Source organism: Embiotoca jacksoni, unplaced genomic scaffold (genome assembly GCF_022577435.1).
Source record: "Embiotoca jacksoni isolate LCO1_2020_lvr unplaced genomic scaffold, fEmbJac1.0.p SCAF_19, whole genome shotgun sequence".
Taxonomy (NCBI): Eukaryota; Metazoa; Chordata; class Actinopteri; family Embiotocidae; genus Embiotoca; species Embiotoca jacksoni.
Window position 1 is genome coordinate 6,754,093 of NW_027185329.1, and position 18,874 is coordinate 6,772,966.

At 41.4% G+C, this 18,874-nt stretch overlaps 1 protein-coding gene across 1 annotated transcript in view; it reads right to left on the reverse strand.

Annotated features, from left to right (window-relative positions):
* adamts10 (ADAM metallopeptidase with thrombospondin type 1 motif, 10) overlaps positions 1 to 18,874 on the reverse strand; it is a 45,365-nt gene that overhangs the window by 4,456 nt on the left and 22,035 nt on the right. The window contains exons 11-24 of the mRNA XM_069153233.1: positions 17,355 to 17,501; positions 16,946 to 17,087; positions 15,942 to 16,049; positions 15,371 to 15,516; positions 14,210 to 14,273; positions 14,020 to 14,122; positions 9,911 to 10,044; positions 7,342 to 7,465; positions 3,453 to 3,533; positions 3,132 to 3,295; positions 2,835 to 2,961; positions 2,152 to 2,281; positions 1,514 to 1,718; positions 580 to 756 (exon numbers count right to left, since the gene is read on the reverse strand). Of these exons, the coding sequence (XP_069009334.1) occupies positions 580 to 756; positions 1,514 to 1,718; positions 2,152 to 2,281; positions 2,835 to 2,961; positions 3,132 to 3,295; positions 3,453 to 3,533; positions 7,342 to 7,465; positions 9,911 to 10,044; positions 14,020 to 14,122; positions 14,210 to 14,273; positions 15,371 to 15,516; positions 15,942 to 16,049; positions 16,946 to 17,087; positions 17,355 to 17,501 (1,852 nt within the window). The remainder of the gene's footprint in view (positions 1 to 579; positions 757 to 1,513; positions 1,719 to 2,151; positions 2,282 to 2,834; positions 2,962 to 3,131; positions 3,296 to 3,452; positions 3,534 to 7,341; positions 7,466 to 9,910; positions 10,045 to 14,019; positions 14,123 to 14,209; positions 14,274 to 15,370; positions 15,517 to 15,941; positions 16,050 to 16,945; positions 17,088 to 17,354; positions 17,502 to 18,874) is intronic.

An 18,874-nucleotide genomic window follows, 5' to 3' on the forward strand; every position in this document is an offset into this window, starting at 1 on the left:
GAGTCAATCACCGCTGACATTGGGTGAGAGGTGACAATAAGGATTAATACGTTATGTCTCGTTTCTTTAATCTCTACAAAAACGACACTTGTTAGTTTTATGGGGGGTTTTATGTGTTATGTGAATCTTTTTCAGCTGGAAGTAGTTTCCTGGAGTCTCACCAGGATTCTTGGAGCTCTAAATGTCCTGTAAATAAATGACCTTCCCCTCTAATGAAATAAAAAGATAATTTTTTTTTTAAGGGACATCACTGGTACAGCCCATGGAAGCTTTTTATGGCTAGTAGCCTCTATTGTGACTCAGATTATCCATCAGTGAAGTCTGGGTTTCTTTACAACATTCCTTTGGCCGGTCAGTCATGGAGGCTATTCTTGTTTATATCTATTCTGAAACAAACAGCTGCTGTGGCAGAGACTTTTTTCCAAGTAGCCAGATAGTGGAGCAGCACAATAATAATAACAATGTGAATATACAGAGTCAAATAAATATAGACTTGTATTGTTAGGATTTGAACAAAGAGATTTATGGAGTGTTTCCTAAAATAAACAGGGCTAAGAATGAAAGTGTTTATTGGTTTACCTCTCCCCAGGGACCCGTCACCCACTGAGGGGGAGGGCAGCGCTGCAGGTTACAGCGCACCCTGGAGGTGGGCCGGCCTTGTTTGGGGCACTTGGATTCTGGCAGTGTGTCACCGCTCTCCCCGCTCTTACACAAGACCACACGGTGCCTGTAGCCAGGACCACAGCTGGGCGTACACTGCAGACAGAGTGCCAGATGAATAAAGAGGGAGGGAAAAAAAATGGAAAACATTAAGCAGGAAGGTGGGGAGATGGAGGCGACGGGAGGCTGCAGCAGGGGGTCACTGAGGTCACGAGCATGCAACAAAAAAATCTTCTTAATCCCCTCAGCAGAGGGCAGCAGCTGTATGAGAAACAAAGTCCTGAGCCTGCAGAGTTCCTGTAAAACAGCTGGACATAATTCCTCTGATGCGTGTGCCATTGCTACATTACACAAGATGTCAGAGAAACGTTGAACACTGACGCACTTCTGACACCAGTTAATTTTGCTTCAATTCATCCAGAACTGGTAGAAAGAAGTTTAGATCCAGGAAAAAAGTAGCGAACACGGAAAAGGACCTTTTCAAATTGTTGCAGGTAGGAAACAGCCAACAAGATGTGTTGGAGCTACACTGACAGGCAGCCTTTAACTTCCTCTGGTTGCTAAAACTAGGCGTCACATTTAAAATGGGAGATTCTCACATGACGAATCTAACAATGTATTCATGACTGAAACAATATGTTCAGCGTTGTCGGCTCTGTGCCTCTGTTGTGTATTTCATGGTTGCTCTTACTTTCTGCTGGCACATGTTTGGGTTTCTCAGGTTCAACTGGAAAAGAAACTATTGCTTCATCCAAGAGGAATTTTAAGGAAAACTCAAGTATTGGTTCAAGTTGACTAAAAACATTACAGGAGTACATGCAGAACACATGGATGATGGGAAACCTCTGCCTACCTCTGACCAGTCCAGGGCCAGCCATTCAGGGGGGCAGCTGTGGTTGCTGCAGGGCTCGGTGAGCGGAGGGTGAGGGGTGGTGCAGGCTGAGTCGTCCAGGACCTTGTCCTCCGTCACCGAGAGCCTCCTTTTACATAACACCTCCCGAGTCCGCAGGCCACCGTTACAGCTGCGGCTGCACTCCGACCACTCTCCTGTCCACCAGCTACAAGCAGAGAAGAGACCTGAGCTTGTTTTTAATGTCCTCATTTGTATAACATAATGTAGATACACACACATGCATTTGTAAAGTAAAACAATTAAATTAACCCTAATATTTTTTCTATTGTGATTACTACCATAGTGTGATTGTAGAAGAAACCTAAATAATCACTACACTGATGCATCAAAATCACGTCCATCCAAATGTCATTATGATGTCAGTATAACGGCACGTCATCAAAAATCGACCTACTTTAAAAATACAAAAGTTTGATCTAAAAGTAACAATGAAAAGTTGTCTGAAATGGAGGTAAACAGTATAGACAGATGGAACATGTTGGGATAAAATTATAAATTAGGAAATGAAAACACTGACACAATCTCAAATCAAAATCATGAAGAAATACATCACATCTTATCTACAAGAGACCACTAACGTTGGTGAGCACGGCTCAGTGTTGCAGGATCTCCTCTTCTCTTTGGTTTTGTTCTTCTTGTCACAGAAGTGGTTGTAGACGACTGAATGATCTGTCTGCTTCTTACACACCACCTGCTGGATCTGCATACCTGACCACAGGTGAGACAACACAGCACAAACAGACGAGGCAATTAGTGACAGATCTGTGCCCCTTTTACAAATGGAACCTGACACATTTGTAGGGATGATGTATCGGGGTAATAGTATCTCCCTCGTGAAGCCCTGGTGGCCTCGAGGTTTAAGGCTTCAACCATAAACACATGATCCCATCATGACCTCAATACTGGTGACAGCACTGAAATCATGACACCACAGAAGAAGACTGCTCTGAATTCCCACACTGGTGGTAAAAAATTGGGGACTTCAAAACAGGCAATGCACATCGTCTGCAGATGATTCACACAAAAACACCTTCACCCAGTGTTTTATAAGACCAGATTTTACTAGTGTACTCGAGAGAACCACTGTCTAAGACGGTCATGTTTAACCTCATTTCACGCCTGTACAAAAACTGTGGAGGGTGTATCATCCAACACAGAAACTCGTGAGCAAATTTTATTCTTAAGACTTAAGAATAAGCGTGTAGTGGTGAATGTATGAATGTAAGCCCAAGGCGACAGTTTATTAGCGTTGTGTTTGTACCTCCAGCACAGAGAGCTGAGCAGCGTGACCAGGAGGTGTAGTGCCAGGCGAAGCCACTCAGTGGTTCCCTGTTGAGCGGAGGGTTGAAACGATAGTGGATCCCTGGGTTCTCCTCCCTCACCAGCACCTACACACAAATACAATCAACCATTTAAGATTCACACATTCTCACTTTGTTGTCTTTTCTAGAGCTCGACTTGATTCTCCCATTCCCGTTTATCAGGCAAATACGAATCAAACGTACTAATCAAACGAACAGCTCTCTTGGAAGACCAGCTCTGTGGTTTCTGTTCTTACCATGACGATGAGGGTAATATTTGTTGGCCCCAGAGCTTCAAGAGTTTCGGGTCCGTCAGTGGGCCGTCTGTAGTGGAAGGTGGTGCCGGCAACATTGAACCTGCGCGGCGTGTCAATGGTCAGCTTCCCATTGATAAAGTACTGGTCGCTTTTACTCTTCAGCACTGGGACACAGAAGACGAGGAAGAGGACAAAGTAAAAGTAAGAGATTATATAACGAAGTTAGTGTAGTAGTGGCATTGTGGATTCCTAAATTGCATTTTCTTTAACTATTTAGATTGAAAAGCGATTCTGTTAAAATAACCTTCAGTATTGTCTTACCAAGGTAATTGAGGGAGATGTTGAGTTCCTGTATGTGGATGAACACTGATCCTTTGGGAATTCTGACCACCTCTTCATAACCTGAGACACACAGACCCACACAAAGTCAAGAAATTAAAATGAAGGTGAAGAAGGTTTATTCACTGGGGATCAGGGGAGTGATGCATAAGCAGTGTTTAGCTCTGTGGGACGCCAATGGACTAAGCAGAGGCTTCGGATTCCAGCTGCATTCTTGGGCAGCTGTCCTCGGCTGCTCTGCTCAGCTCTTTGCTCGGGAACAAGAACGATGCCAAGAGCCGGCTTCTCCTGTCCTTTTTCCCCTCCATTCGCTCCATCTGTTTTGGACTGTTGTCCCCTTTCTTTTTATGCTCATCTCACGTACACCCCGCCTCGCTCTGCTCTGCTGTCCAGCCAGCAGGCCAGCCACTGTAGTCCTGTAAATAACTTCAGCTCACTAGAGGAAGAAAGAATGAAAAAAATGGAGGAATATAATAATTCCTCTCAGTGATGCATGGATTGTGACCTCTTCGTGGAGCCCTGAGAGGTGGGACTGACCCTGCTCTGGGTTTGTAGAAGGAGGCGTAGATGATGAGACAGCCAGAGTTTGAGGTTTCAGCTCAGATACAGACAGAGACCTCAAAAGTGTGAGGGTGAGCCTCTTCTGTTAACAGTCAGGACCCTGTGTGGTAAACAGAGAGCAAAGGAGCTGTAAACCCCCGGCCCTTGACACTTCAGTTACCCCTCACCGCCTACATGGGCAGATGGAAATAGGCTTGAAGGGACATTAATGCAATTATGTAGAGAAATAATTAAATAACACGGCGGCTCTAGGAAATCTAATCTTTCAGTTTGCTGGGATGGAGGGAACTCCATTAGACATTAATGTTATTTTGTCAAACTTTACAGTGCACGTTCAATAGTTTGGCTTCATCCCAGGCTCATAAAAGACGCCCTGTATGGGTAATGTTGTCACTCAGTTATGGTAATAGAATACCAGAGTTAAACATAAAAAGTTTTGAGCATATTCTTGTGACTTGCTGTATGAGCTTATACTCATGTTTGCCAGATGCCTTCAGCAGTAGCAGACAGACCATATTTAAAGATGGCCTGTGAAGTTTTCTGTGTTATTTTTACATTCAGTGTCACTCACAAAAACTTAATGAGTCTCTCTCTGAAGTTTAACAAATACGATGAAGGCATTTCTTTCCTCATGAAACACTTCTAAAGCAGATATTTCTTGAAAAACTGACACTTTATAGTCATGTTTACAAGCTTGAAGTCTTATTTTTTTCTCCCTTTGCTGATGTACTGCTGCATCTATTGGCCTGTTACCGCCTCCTGCAGATAAGTGTTGTGCACGTGAGTGTGTACGAGACCAACAAAACGGCTCTGTAGCGCTACGAGAGGTCAGAAACTCCATAGGGAACCTTTAAATCACTGAAGCAGAGAAGAGAGGGAGAAGTGTTGGCTGAAGGCTTTAGGAGTTTAGAGAAATCAAAAGCTTGCTGTTGACATGACTGAGTGATTCTGCTCATCATAAATCTGCCTGTGACCAGAATAAGCCTCCAGTCCTGTGCCTGGAGATGGAGTTTGGTTAGAGACGAGAACATGCTGTGCTGCAGTTGTGACCAAGCCGACTGAGTTTAGACTTTTAGGACCCTTGACAGGTTCAGTATGGAACAAAGTTTGAACTCAAGTGAACTTGGTATAACTTTTCATTGGCCAAAAAGCATTTGGGAAATTCTACACTATATGGCCAAAAGAATGTGGACACTATCGTCTTCAAAATTGTAAATCTTATTTCAACCCCATCAAACGCCTTTAAGCTGAACTGGCTGTGAGCTCGGATGTATTGTCAGCGCCCGATCTCGTTAAGACTTCCAAGCCTTGTGGAAGCGCTTCCCTGAAACAGCAAACATCAAAATTCTGACCATAAAGCAGGGTGTCCTCGCAGTGATGTGGACAAAGTGATGGGGAAGACATGAAAGACACAAGTGACATCATTTATTTTTGCATGCACTGTTGCTGTGACCAACTACTGCAATGCATGCTGGGACATGGGACAGCAGCTTAGTTAGGGAGCACTCCACTATATTTACGCATGTAGATCGGCTTATCTGTCATGAGGAGTATTACTAAGCCCGTAAATATAGATCTGTGGGTCGAGAGGAAGAGTTCTAAAATGTGAGAGAAAAACACTGGCAATGGCGTCTTGGCTTGGAGATGACATATTTTAACAAAAAGCCTGCGTTACAAACTGGAATTAAAAAGTCTAACTATGAGACCGTCTGGTTGCATTATGGAACTGTATGATCTAGCATTTTATTTTGAGCTTAACTCTAATAAGTAAATAAAAGTCATGAAGTCTTGACCTTGCAGTTTTATTTTCTAAATCTGTCTCTTGCATCTCGAGCAATAATCACTGGAAGTAACCCTTTACCCATTCGCACAATCGGTTATGGAGACCATCACAAAATGCATGACTAAACCTGCACCTCGACTTCAGCCCTACTAATGGATTTTTTTTTTTTAGGCCAACAATAATGTCAGATATTTTGAGGGTAGTTGAGACCTCAGCGGGGGTTGGCGGACCAGCCTGGTCACTGTGGTTCAGAGCACCGCTGCCTGCTCAGGGCGTGTCCCCCCTGAGGAATCCTGGGAGGGGGTGAGTGGGTGTTGACAGTTGGGTGAGAGACTCTGGAGCTGGTGTTGTGGGGAGAAAGTAACCCAAAATAGATTCGACAGCAGAAGGACCTCAAGCCACACTGGTCGGACCTCACCTAAATCTGTCTGCCACGTGTCCCTGGGTGGCTAGTGGATAAATATATGGAAGTATATGCAGTGTATAATATGTATATGTGTGTATTAATGTGTCCTTCCTTAAATGCCTATGAGTTTTTTTGAGGGGGAGTTCTTTGTCTTCAAGATGTTGGGCAGGCTCATTACTGTGTGTTTGTATGTGAAACTGATCAGGCTTGAATTTGTTCATTTGTAGATTAGTTAGTTGTGTAACCTGCGGATCTTGTGTTGACCTTTATTTTTAGGCTCTTAGCAGCTGATTATAACCTTTGCTCTGTCTTAATACTGCTAGATCTGCACACTTTCCCTTGGTCATCCAATTAGTAAACAAATTTGTTTCATTTGTATGCAGATGATATACGAGTATACCTTCCTGACAACCTATTCAAAGCCCACATTGATGGACTGATGAACGAACTTGTAAGACTTTCCATCATGACGTGAAAGGACGACCCAGGAATTGATTGACTTTGTAAAATATAAATTCCAATTTGTCCCATGTGGTAATGATGGAACTGCCTGATGTAGAGAAGTGACTGTTAAGATCTACAATGCCAACTTTAAGTCTGGACTGCATCAGCTCTCACCTGCTGTGTGTATACACAACATTTATCTCAAAGCTTTCATCAGAGAGTGCAGCAGGTGCCGAGATAAAGGATCATTCTGTGGCTATGTTGAGTTTTGTTGGCTTTATCAAATAAATAACTGTAACAGCATGGGTTTGCATGGGAACAGACAATAATATGAAGTATTCTGGAAGTCTGGGGTATCCTAACTCACATTGCAAGGCTGCTGTCCAAGGTACACACACCCACATTGCAGAGTATCAGAATCCAAATGTGCACATTTTTGGTACAACAGATAAATTACGTTGAGTAAATTCTCAAGCTTCATGTTAACTTAATCCAGTTCTTGGAAAGGTGGAAACTGTTACATTATGGAGATCAAAAAGTTAAACCCCTTTTCCCCGCCGCTAATGATGTCAGGACAGATCAAAATCTCCATCTATATGAGAAGTCTGTGGCAGCAGCTAACAAAACTAAATGGTGAAATCAGAGTAAAAGGGGTTCTTAGTATTTTAGTTCTGTACCTCCTTCAGGCAGCGAGTCGTTGAAGAGTCCTTCCACAGAGAGACAGTTGCTCCCGTCACCCCCGCAGATCCGGCAGCGGTCCTCACGAACGTCCGAGCCGAGGATACGGTCGCAACCTACGTGCTGCGAGAGGGGAGAAACGAGTGAGCTGCGGGGTCACTCAAGGGCACGGGTTAAAGGCCACAGCTAGTAAGTCGAGAGGTGTCAGAGGCCGGGCTGAGGGATTACCTCCTAATGTCTTCCAGACCACTTTTTCAAAACACAGAAATATCAGATGGTAAGTCCAGATGTGATTTCTGATCCTGTGCAGACATAATGCTCTTAGGTTGCTAAACTCATAGCTGTCGACATAAATAAATGTCATGATGAGCGAAGCAGGTGGTTTTACTCAAACTCTTTAACAGTGAACCAAACCTAAACAAAAGTGTAGAAAATTAATGGCAGCTGTTCCTTTTCTCATATATTCATATGGCAGTTGCTTATTGTAGCGAGGGATAATGAGGCTTCAGTTTATTATTACTTTTACAGTTCAAAACTAAACTCAGACTTGAAACAGTGTTTTAACCCATGGCGATCTGGTGGCTTCATAATGTGAGTAGTGGTGAGTTATCAAAGTTTCAAATGATACAGAGGCGTCTTGTGTCTACATGAAGACGGCGTTTACCAGAGCTCATTGAGACTAATAGCACAATATAGATTATATTTACTGTATATACTGCAGCTTTAAAAAAAGACTTTCTCACCACAACATGGTGCATGTTTTCTCTTTTCTCTGATATTCTAAAGACAAAATGACCAATTCAAAAATAATTGATAATGACAACAAACATTAGTTTTTTTGTTTTGAAAAGGAAATAAATATAAAATATAAAATAATATATGGACCCATTTCACATGACTGGATGAAATGCTGAAGTTAATGGGTAATATCTTTAATTAACTATTAATTATTATTTAATTAATATGTTTAATTATTTTGAATGACATCAGTTTATGTCAAAGACTAACAAGAATAAATCTACTTTTGTATTTGGTATTCACAAATCGGTTTAGAGGTTCCCCAATAGCAAGCAACAGTCTAAGGATTCGGGTAAATAACCAAAGAACAGGGCAGAGGAAGTCAAGCTATTGAAAGAAATGAATTGTGTCAACTACTGTCATGATGATGACCCAGGGACACCACAAATGATGTATGAAATACATGATCTATTTGACTTATTGTGCAAGAAACTCCAGCTGTTTTGAAACTACAGTCCTTATGAAAAGGGCCAAATCAACTGCAAGCAAGTCTGCTAGTGCATGCAAATTTTCTTTCAGGAATGTCTGGTCATAATTGTCTCAACTTTAAAGCTTGAAATACCTTTTTATTCATAGAGCTCCCTTTACTTCTAATCTGAGGCAGAATAGCAGATAAAATCCCCGAGAGAGGGTCTATTATTTTCATGAAAGAACAGGTGTCACTAATGTTTTGTAGACTTTGTATTTTATCCAGCAGATCTGAGAATAAAAGGCTGTGGCAGAAGTAACTCTCGTATGCAGCAGCATGTTATGTTCAACTGGACCTTCTGTTCCAAAGTCCTTCTTTTATGTCCCAAACTTGCCCATCTATCTTTCTGTTTCTCCCCCGTCTCTAATTGTCAGACCCCAACTTGGCAACCAAAACCAGCAGAAGGCTGCAAATAAGAGAAAGATATTTCTCTACAGTGTATTTGAAGTTTTATGTGTGCATAAAACACACAAGAGGTGGGACAATAGAGGAGCGGGAGAGAGAAAGAGGAGAGACTGGACTGCAGACAGAAAAACTGCATGAAAAAGTAAAGGAAACCAGTCTGCAGTGCAGACAGACGAACAGCTGAGCTGGAGGGTCACTGAGTTCCTGCAGAGCAGAACAGGGAAAAATAGGGGAAGAGGAGGAGAGAAAATAGAGGGGGTGTTGATAAACAAAAAAGTCCTCTTTCTGGATGAGCCCAGGAACTTCAGCCTGCCTCGGCTCTGCAGTCGAACAAACCTCTGACACACTGGCAAGCTGGATATCCTGGTGTTCATTTTTTGTCAAAAGCTTTTACCTACTTGTTAGAGCAGAACTACATCCAAAATAAACAGATTGGGACTCAACAACAACCACGTAAACTGTGCACTGTTACCATTAGAGTTTATTTTGTCTACATTCTTCTACAAATGGACCATGTAGGTGTCAAATGGGTTCCAGGGACCTGTTGGAGCTCCAGGTGGTCTCCACTTCATCACAATGAACAGCAGTTGGATGTTTTGTTTTCATTAACAGCCGGGATTAAGAGAGAGCATCGGTAATGGGAAACTAAGAATGCTGCCAAAGTTAAGACAGTTTTTCAGCGGAGCAGCTGACTTTAATGGCAGTCAGCAGTTCAACGAGACTATGGCAGTCGTCCAGAGCCTTGAGAGCAAGTATAAACAATATTATCTCAGATGAAGACAATCTTCTGTTGATTCAGTTTAAACTGTCTCCTCGCATCTAACGTCTTGTATTTCAGCTGAACACTTGCGGGGATGTATAGAAACAAACACACACACAGAATCCTCTTAACTCACCTTACACTCTCCGTTTACACACACGTCCAGAGAGTCGTCTCTGCACGGTGTGCCGTCCACCACAGCTGGAGCTCGCTCTGTGTAGAAGTTGTATCCCTCTGCTAGGCAGTTGAGAGAACAGGGCTTCACCCCACCTGGACACACAAACACATACACACGCACACGCACACACACACACACACACACACACACACACACACACACACACACACACACACAAAGCAGTATCAGCATATTAGATCTATCCACATCATAGCAAACAAGCACGAACAAAAACACAGTTGAGCTGCACAGACTGAGGCCCAAATGTAACACCAGAACAAATGCACATGTTCTGTATGTCTGCACACACCTACACACACGCACAGTCACTGGTGATAAAAGTTCAAATGAAAGACACATTTTGTCATGTTTTCTAAAATGTTTCCAATAACCAAATGGAGCAATAACTAAGCATTTTATTACAGCAAATTTCTTTTTATAGTGATTTTATAGATGCTGCACATTTCAAAATCTAAAATAAAGGCTCCAAACAGAGCACTGGCATAGTCCAATTTCCATTCTCTGATTAATACTATGTAATATGATTAAAAGCTCCAGAACAGGTAGTCAATAGGCCTTTAGGTGATATACTGTAGTACAAGTGCAATAAAATCATCAGTGTTTGGGCTGTCTCTCATCTCAAAAATGAATCTCGCCGATCCATTGTCGTGAAAAAAGTTCAAGATGCTTTTAAAACGTCTCTCCAGGAACTGAAATGTAAGTTGTCTGTGAGCTGGCGGCTTGTATCCTGCAGTCTGATGCAAATATAATGAACTGTGTAGAATTTGGATGTGGGCTGATGAGACAGTAAAAGTCCTGCACGGAAACTGCCCAAAAAATGAATTCCTGCAAAGAGCCGCAGGTTCCATAGTTGGGTATTTCATTTTGTCTTTTAGAACACCTAAGTGAAGAATGACACCAGACATGAAGCGTGCCTTACTTAAATATTAAGGTGACAATGAACACAGTTTTATCAAGTACATTTTTTGATATTTCTAAGCATAGATATCAACACTGCATCAAAATCTATAAGGCTATGTAGAATAAAGTGCACATGTTGAACTGTCTTTTGCACATGTTCTGCTGAATGCGTCACATCCTTACAGGGGTGTGGACAGAAAAGATAGTGTTAGAGAGAAAAGAGTCTGCAGGGGGAGTAAGAAAAGTTGTTTCTGTGCTGACAAGCAGAGAACAAGCAGCTGAATGTGTTTATGTCTGCGCTTTGCTGGAATAGACCTATACAGACACCAAACTACAGAACACTACCGCAATGAATGCAAATATACACAGACAGAACACGAGGTACTGTATGGCCAGACAGTGGCTTGATTCCTTCTGGACAAATGCAGAGAACCAAAAAACTAAATGACAAAAAAAAAACACTCTTGGGGGGGAGATCTCCAAGAATCTGAGCAGCCATAATATCTGTAATGGAAAGGCTTTCCCATTGATAAACACAACAATTAAACTAAATTAAATTAAATTAAAGTCTTTAGTGGCTGAGTTGGTGGATAGAGCTGCAGCAGCAAATAGTATTGGCACAAGCATGTCAGTAGAGGTGTAATAATGTCTCTACATTCCCATGTACAGCACGACAGGCCAAGTCTGAGTCAGTCCAATTATTAGGAAACATGTATGAAAAAGCTGATGCAAATCAGCTTATACAAACAACCCCTCAATGTTCTGCCTCAGCTAACGCTGTTTAATGTTTAATTGTTCTCGAAGAAATGTCATAAATTATAGACAACGTAAAATTAATATTTGAGGCAACAAAGTTAAAACATGAAGAAAGTCAGTATTAAACTATTCTGCACTACACAGTCAAAGTTAAGCTGAATTTCTTCTTTACTGTTTAATAAATGTGCATGTATTTAGTAGCTCCACTGGTGTGAGAAGGTGAAGTACTCTGTGGCCAAGAAAATGCATAAATATACCAGCATACCTAAAAATTAGAGATACACACACTCAAACACACACACACACACAGTGTTGCTAAAGGCCTTCTCCTGCCAAGTGGTATATATCGTTCATTCATCTGCGCTGCTTGCCAGCAGCTCCTCTGTTTGAGTGGCTGTTGACATCAGCCTGGGCTGCGTTTGTTTGTGCTGGCAACCCTGAAGCAGGTACAGTCTGTACTGGGAAGGAGAGAGAGAGAAAGAGAGTATGTACTGGCAGGGCTCGCAGACAGTAAAGTGGTCAGACCACGGAAAACTACAATTCCCATGTTGCCTAGCTTTGGCAGGGCAATGTGGCTTGCAGCAGGGTGTGTGTGCTACAACTTGCAGGGTGTGTTGTATGGAGTGTGAAGGCTGAATGTGAAGGCTGTTGGACTGAGAACAGTGATGTGGAGCAGCTTGTTTGTAAAAAAAAAAAAAAAAAAAAAAAAAAAAAAAAAACCTGCTCAAACCAGAGACCTTTTTAATGAACTGTCCTTGGCTGTCTGAGCTCAGAGAGAAAGGCTGTCTCTGTTCTCCGTGTCAGGACAGAAACTAGAAAGAGATTACATAATGGTGAACTAACTAAAGTGAGAAGTTTTTACGGTGAAGGGACAAAGAAAAAGAGAAGGGAGAAGAAGGGGAAGCTGTCTGAGTGTGAGGGTAGAAGTATAAGAAGGAGGGCTGCAATGAGAAGATGAGGAGAGTGAGAGGGCTGCAGAGGACAGAGAAGGGGCTGGGCGGCGTGATCTGGCCTTAACACGGGGCAGAGACTATGGCTCTCTTCCTATTTTAACAGCTGCAAGGGATTTCCATTGTAAAATCAGCTGACGTGATGAAAGGAGCACTTGTTGCCTGAAGTTGGATTTGGATGGCCGACCATCTCTGTAAGCCATTATGTTATTGGAGGGCCAGATTAAAAGCAGTTATGTCGTTGAAACTATTTATCTTTCACGTCCTGGTTCCGCGTCTTGTGCTCATCAGAAGCAAGGAATTCTTGCAAGGCATTATGGGACGCATGGCTCTCTGCAGCCAGCATCTGCAGGCCAGACAGGAGAGAGCCTGCAGCTTTGATTCACTTATTGCTCGCTAAACACACACACACACTACAACTCTCTTTCTCCTGACTTCTGTTCGTCTCCTGTCATCACCTCTTGGCTCACTCCTGTCTGTCCATCTTAATCTGTTCACCTTTACTATTCTCTTCTTCTATGCACATTTTACTCATCTACTTCCTCAAGATACACTCTTGTCTCGTCTTCTCATAGAAGTAAAAGTGGTTATATCACAATATAAAATGAGTCCAGTACAAATTAAATACCATCATCATTCAATCATTTAACTTAACCAGTAATTAAGTGGTAGTTGTACATATTCATCAGCAAAGTGTATCTGGGGATATGAGGCTTTATTATTGGCCTCCCTTCAACAAATAAACTAATTTTTTATTTAAATGAACCGTAAAGCAATTTCTAGCTCTGCTAGACCATTGCTCACAGCTTCCATTTCTTAGCTTTGATTATAGTCTGCAAACTCTGTTCACATTAACGTTCGCTGAGCCATTCTGAAGGGTGGATAAATCAGCAACCACTGCCGGTGGCGAAGTGCCCTAACTTTAAAGTTGAGTGTTTTTTCTAAATATAGTTGCAAAGGTGGTTGAGTGCCGGGCAGTTTCGTCACATACTGATTGGCTAAAGGCTGCTCCAACAGTTTCTAAATTAACCTGAGGCCTAGACCAGTAGGATGGTATGACCCCAGACCCTCATTCAAACAATTAATTTGGGTTTGGTAACACCTGACTGGGCAGATGACAAAGAGCACGAGACGAGAAGGAAGAGTAGTGAGCCGCATCTGCTTTTGTTGAGACCGTGATGGACAATGAAAATCATCAAGTATCTTTGTTTAGTTTCTGTTTGTTAATCTCCATCACCCGAAAAACCAACGCTGAGTTTAGTGCAGACCTGCATGGGCTGGTTCAACCACGTAGAAGAGTAAGAACAGCTGTAACAATGACAGAAAGACAGCTGACCTCTCACACACGCACACACACACACACACACACACACACACACACACACACACACACACACACACACACACACACACACCAGACAGAGCAGGTTACTCACTCACCTCCTCTGTAAGGCTTCCAGGTGTAAAATTTTCCCCGGAAAGGAACGCTATCAAAATCGGCGCACTGAATCTCCCGGAAATCTCGAGAGCCTGCAGGGCACTCCTGTAACACACACACACGCTGGCAGAGTCACGGTGTGTTGACCAATTATTGACAGTGATGGTGGTGATAGAAGGCAGCAGTCCTCACATCGATATTGCAGGACCTGAAGCGCTTTCTCTCCCCCAGACAATACTTTCCTCCGATGGTTGGCCTACAGTGAAACACAAAGTAAATCGGTCAGTCACACCGGAGTAGACAACAAGATCTAACCTTCATCACATCACAACGCAACCCTGACCTCTGCTTTGTCTGCCCTCATCAGTGAGTTTTCAGTCTCACTGTCAGTCTTTTCTTACTTGTTGTGTCTCACAGACCGTCAAGACAACACCTTAAAATAGAGCTAAGAAGGAAGCTCCAGCCCGTCACTGTCAAATGGCTGCTTCTGCTAAACTTTCAACGAATGACAGAGGAGAACACTGTTGGCCTCAGATTTGGGTCAATCTATTCTCAGTTTAATCAACTCAAGATGAGGCATCTGGTGACTGATTCGAAAGGCCGGTTGTTTTGTGATGATTCAGACTCCACCACTGCCTGCAAGAATGCTCTGAATTTAAAAAGAATGACCAATGTTTTCTGTGTGGAGTGATGAAGATGGAGCATTTAACTTCTGGCCAATCCCTCGTTGATTTCATACCAGCAGTATTGGCAAATATATCATATCCAAATTTGAAAACTGTTTATATGACAAATATATAAGACATCTTACACACATTTTGCCCTTTTACCACCACTCAAACAGAATATTCTATACAATAAATTCAAAGATACATTTGGATAAAATCAAGAGATATAATTGGAATATTTAAAATCACAGCGACCTTACAAACTACATCGAAATCTAAGTATTTTATATTCACTGTTAAGTCTCTACAGGGACATCACAGGAACATTAACTTGTTTATGTTGTCTATACAGTAAATGTGGCATAATCAATAACACATTTCACCATCTCACATTTTTCCATACAATCAAACAATGACAATTGATGTCTTTGTATTGATTTAACATTGACACAGAAAATATTTCAGTACTATTCTGGACTGATTTTCTCCTCCACCTTTACTTAGAATAAAGACTCACAACTGTAGATAAATAAAAGATGGCTATTGACTATTTTCAATGTTAAATTCAAACACATGTTTTTCTCACATGCTCTCCTCCCTTCTGTCCTGAAGCATCTAGGAAGATATCAGTTTGACTGTAAATCCTAAAAATGCAGTTCAGATTGGTCACAGCTAAGATTATTACCTGGGGCTGTCACAGTGTCTGACAGAGGAGGAGACTCCACCTCCACACGTCCTGCTGCACTCCTCCCATGGTGACCACAAACCCCAGCCTCCATCCACACCCTCTGGACGAGTCCCGTACGCCACACACACCCTCTTGTAGCACCACTGCAGCCCATAAACAGAGATAAACTTAGATATAGTAGCAGTCGTAAGCATGGTAAGTAAGACTCATAGGCATGAATACAGTACAATAACTGCAGTCCTCAGCAAATATAATATAAATCATCATTTTAAAAGAAAATAAACTAAACTAAGAATAGCACATGGCTCACAACCGCAGGAACATTTTGAATTTGTTTTTCAGGCTGACACGGTTAATCTTACAAATATTGTTATTAGAAAACATCTCATCAAACTAAAACAACAGCCAAGACGATTCATTATGAAGACATGTGCTGCTTTGTTATTGTGGTAAAAAAAAGGAGAACAGGTCCCATTCTACCTTCACCTGCAATATTCAGCCTTTCTTTTGGTTAAACGCCTTCCTATGATGCTATAACTTAAAAATGAACAATATTGTCAGTGTTTACTCCTTTCTCGATGGTGTTGGTCTGACAGATGGTTCCCTCTGCGGCGGGAATGCTGCTGGTGATGCAACGGTTGCTCTTACTCATGCACCAAAGTTCACTGCAGACTTCCTGTGTGTGTGTGTGTGAGCGAGAGGAGAATAAAAACATTGGCAACAGAGAGACAGAGAGAAGAGAAAAACAAAGAATAGAGTGAGACAACGCGTAACTGTGTTTTTATTTCTGATCATTGTGAAGACACGAGAGCAGAAACATGCTTGTTCACCTTCACCCTCTGCAGCAATGCCTATAACACATGGGGTTAAGTTTTATTGTGTACATATGCTCTGACCACATACTATCAATAATAATGAGTCTATAAAGCAGTTTGCTACTCCAGATGTCCACTCACTCTGAACCCGGCCCTGTAAAACTTGACCAAGCAATAAAGCCCATGCTGTTCATTGAAAGTATTGTGGGCGGTTTTATGTCACAGATGGAGACTTGAATGAGAGAACCGGAGGAACGGGAATCAGGAGTGAGCAGAGAGCTAAATAAAGAGATGATGTCCGCCTGGGGCCATTTGAATGGTATGAACAGTATCAAAACAAAAAAGTGATGTATGTATGTTGTTTATAACGGAATTAAACCAAATCCATTGCAAGCGACCAGCTCCATCCTGCTTTTGAAAATCAAATGCAGAATATTATCTCAAAATTACATTAGGAGCTCTGTGATTGCTCAGTTGTGGGTGACAATGTTAAGACATGAAACTGCAGTCAGTTTTCGCTAGAACATCAGTTGTCATAGACAACAAGAGTAAGGTTGGGCTACAATGCCATGCACAACAAAATGTTATTTTGGGTTTCGAGTCAAAAAACATTCCGCCTCATTTATTTTGTTCATATTTTTCATAGAAAATGTACTAAAACAAAGTACACATAAATACTTCAATTTAAAATGACAAATGCTATAAAAGTAAAGTAAAACATGAATGAAATTAGATTATGTCTTGACAGTGTACTCACTGCATATTTACACTGCCGAGACCTGACCCCGTACTGGAAGCGGCACTGTTCGTCTGCATCGTAGGCCTGACCTGGCGCTGTGGTGGGGTACACAAACTCCTGCTTTGGCGGGACGTTGTTGAGACAGGAGCCCATACCTGAGCTAAAGCACACCCATCAGAGAAGATTAAAATATGCAATAACTGGCAACAATTCAGTCTTTTATTCTGAGAATATATCGGGTTTTATTGAAACATTAGACAGACCACAGAATCAGTAATTAAATAGAAATGGATTCGCCTTCTGTCAACTTGGATGTTTCTCTGACCATCAAAAATGTTACAACTGACATCAATGAGAATTTCTCTTTCGCAAACCTCTAATTACCAAATTATTTGTGGTGTTGCAGATATCTGATAGGCTGACTCACTCCAGGAAGCTGGTTATGTAATCCCGGCTGCAGGCGGACCAGATGAATGGGTTTGTCTTCATGGTGATGTGGTCAGCCATCAGCTTGGCGGTCTCCTGGCTGCGGGGCCCACAGGCGTTCCCCATACCGTCATGGTTCATCCCAAACCTAAAGCCCATGATGATACAGTGACAACACTTTGAGGCCATGTGGACGGGTAACAACTCCTGCAGCAGCGATGGGGACAGTGGAAAAAAGATCATTGTGGGTAACCAAGAGGGATCTAAAGAACAGACATATGAAAGATTACAGTCTGCAGCTGTCACAAATGTCCACCTTAAATCTATCAAAGTTCTATGGCCAGATGTTTCACTAATATCTTCTGAGGACTGTAGACACTTGTCTTTGGCAGAATGTAGTGCCCTGCTGTTTTTTCATTGGACATCAACCTTGTGATGTCAATTTAAACTACAACTTCAAAGTGGCTCCGCTTCTGAACTCGCATGTCAATATATTTGAATAAAAAAAACACTGCAGCCGGTCTATCTTGATTTTTAACAAACATAAAAACTGAAACTGTATAATGTGAGGTCAAGTTTAGACCTAAAATTACAGCTGCAAAGAACAAATAGTAATTTAGGCCATTAATTATTTATCTTAAAAGGAATTCCCAATGTGAGTGTGTGCCGCTTTTCTCTTTTTATATGTAAATTCAATATTTGAGTCCGTTTTATTTAATATATTATTTCTCTCTCCTATTTTATTGCATTATTTTTCTGACATTTTACATACCAAAGAATGAATTACTTACTCTAGAAAGCAGATAAATCTATTAAGATAACTGTTTGTTACAAGCCTTGCTGAGTTTACATTCATTCTTAACATGCTAACACAGCGAAGAACTTTTCAATTTACACAAAATATGGTACTAATTAAAACATTTTTTTTTTTATGATGGATTGATCTTCTAGTAATTTTCTTGAAGAATGGATTAATCATTTTGTCAATAAAATGTTTTAATCTCTAAGAGCCAAGTGTAATTTAAGAAAAATTATTGTTTTACCAACAGTCCTAAACCTAAAAATAATCTATATATTATCAGATACAACAGTAAATGAGTAACTCCTTACATTTGAGAAGTTGTAACAAGTCAATGTTTAGTATTTTTGCCTGAGAAATTATGTTTGACTTTGGATTAAATGCGTAGCAGAGTCTCTTAACGACCGAGTAATTGTTTTTACACCTGACATGATAATATGTTACATATAAGTCTGCAGAATAGAAAACCTTTAGAGCTCTGAGTCCCCAGACCAGGACTGAACCCCATTGACCAAAGTACTATATGTAAAAAGTGTTTTTCAGAAAACTATTACTTGTCCTGGTCCATTCTTAACATGACAGAGTAAAAGGATAAATAAAAGACAACATATGCTGACAGTCAGACATTGTTAGAGGTCCATTTAAGTCTCATTTTTTTTCCTGAACATTCATGGCAGACAGCAACAACGCTCTCAGTAGCTGTGTTTGAGCTTGATATATAA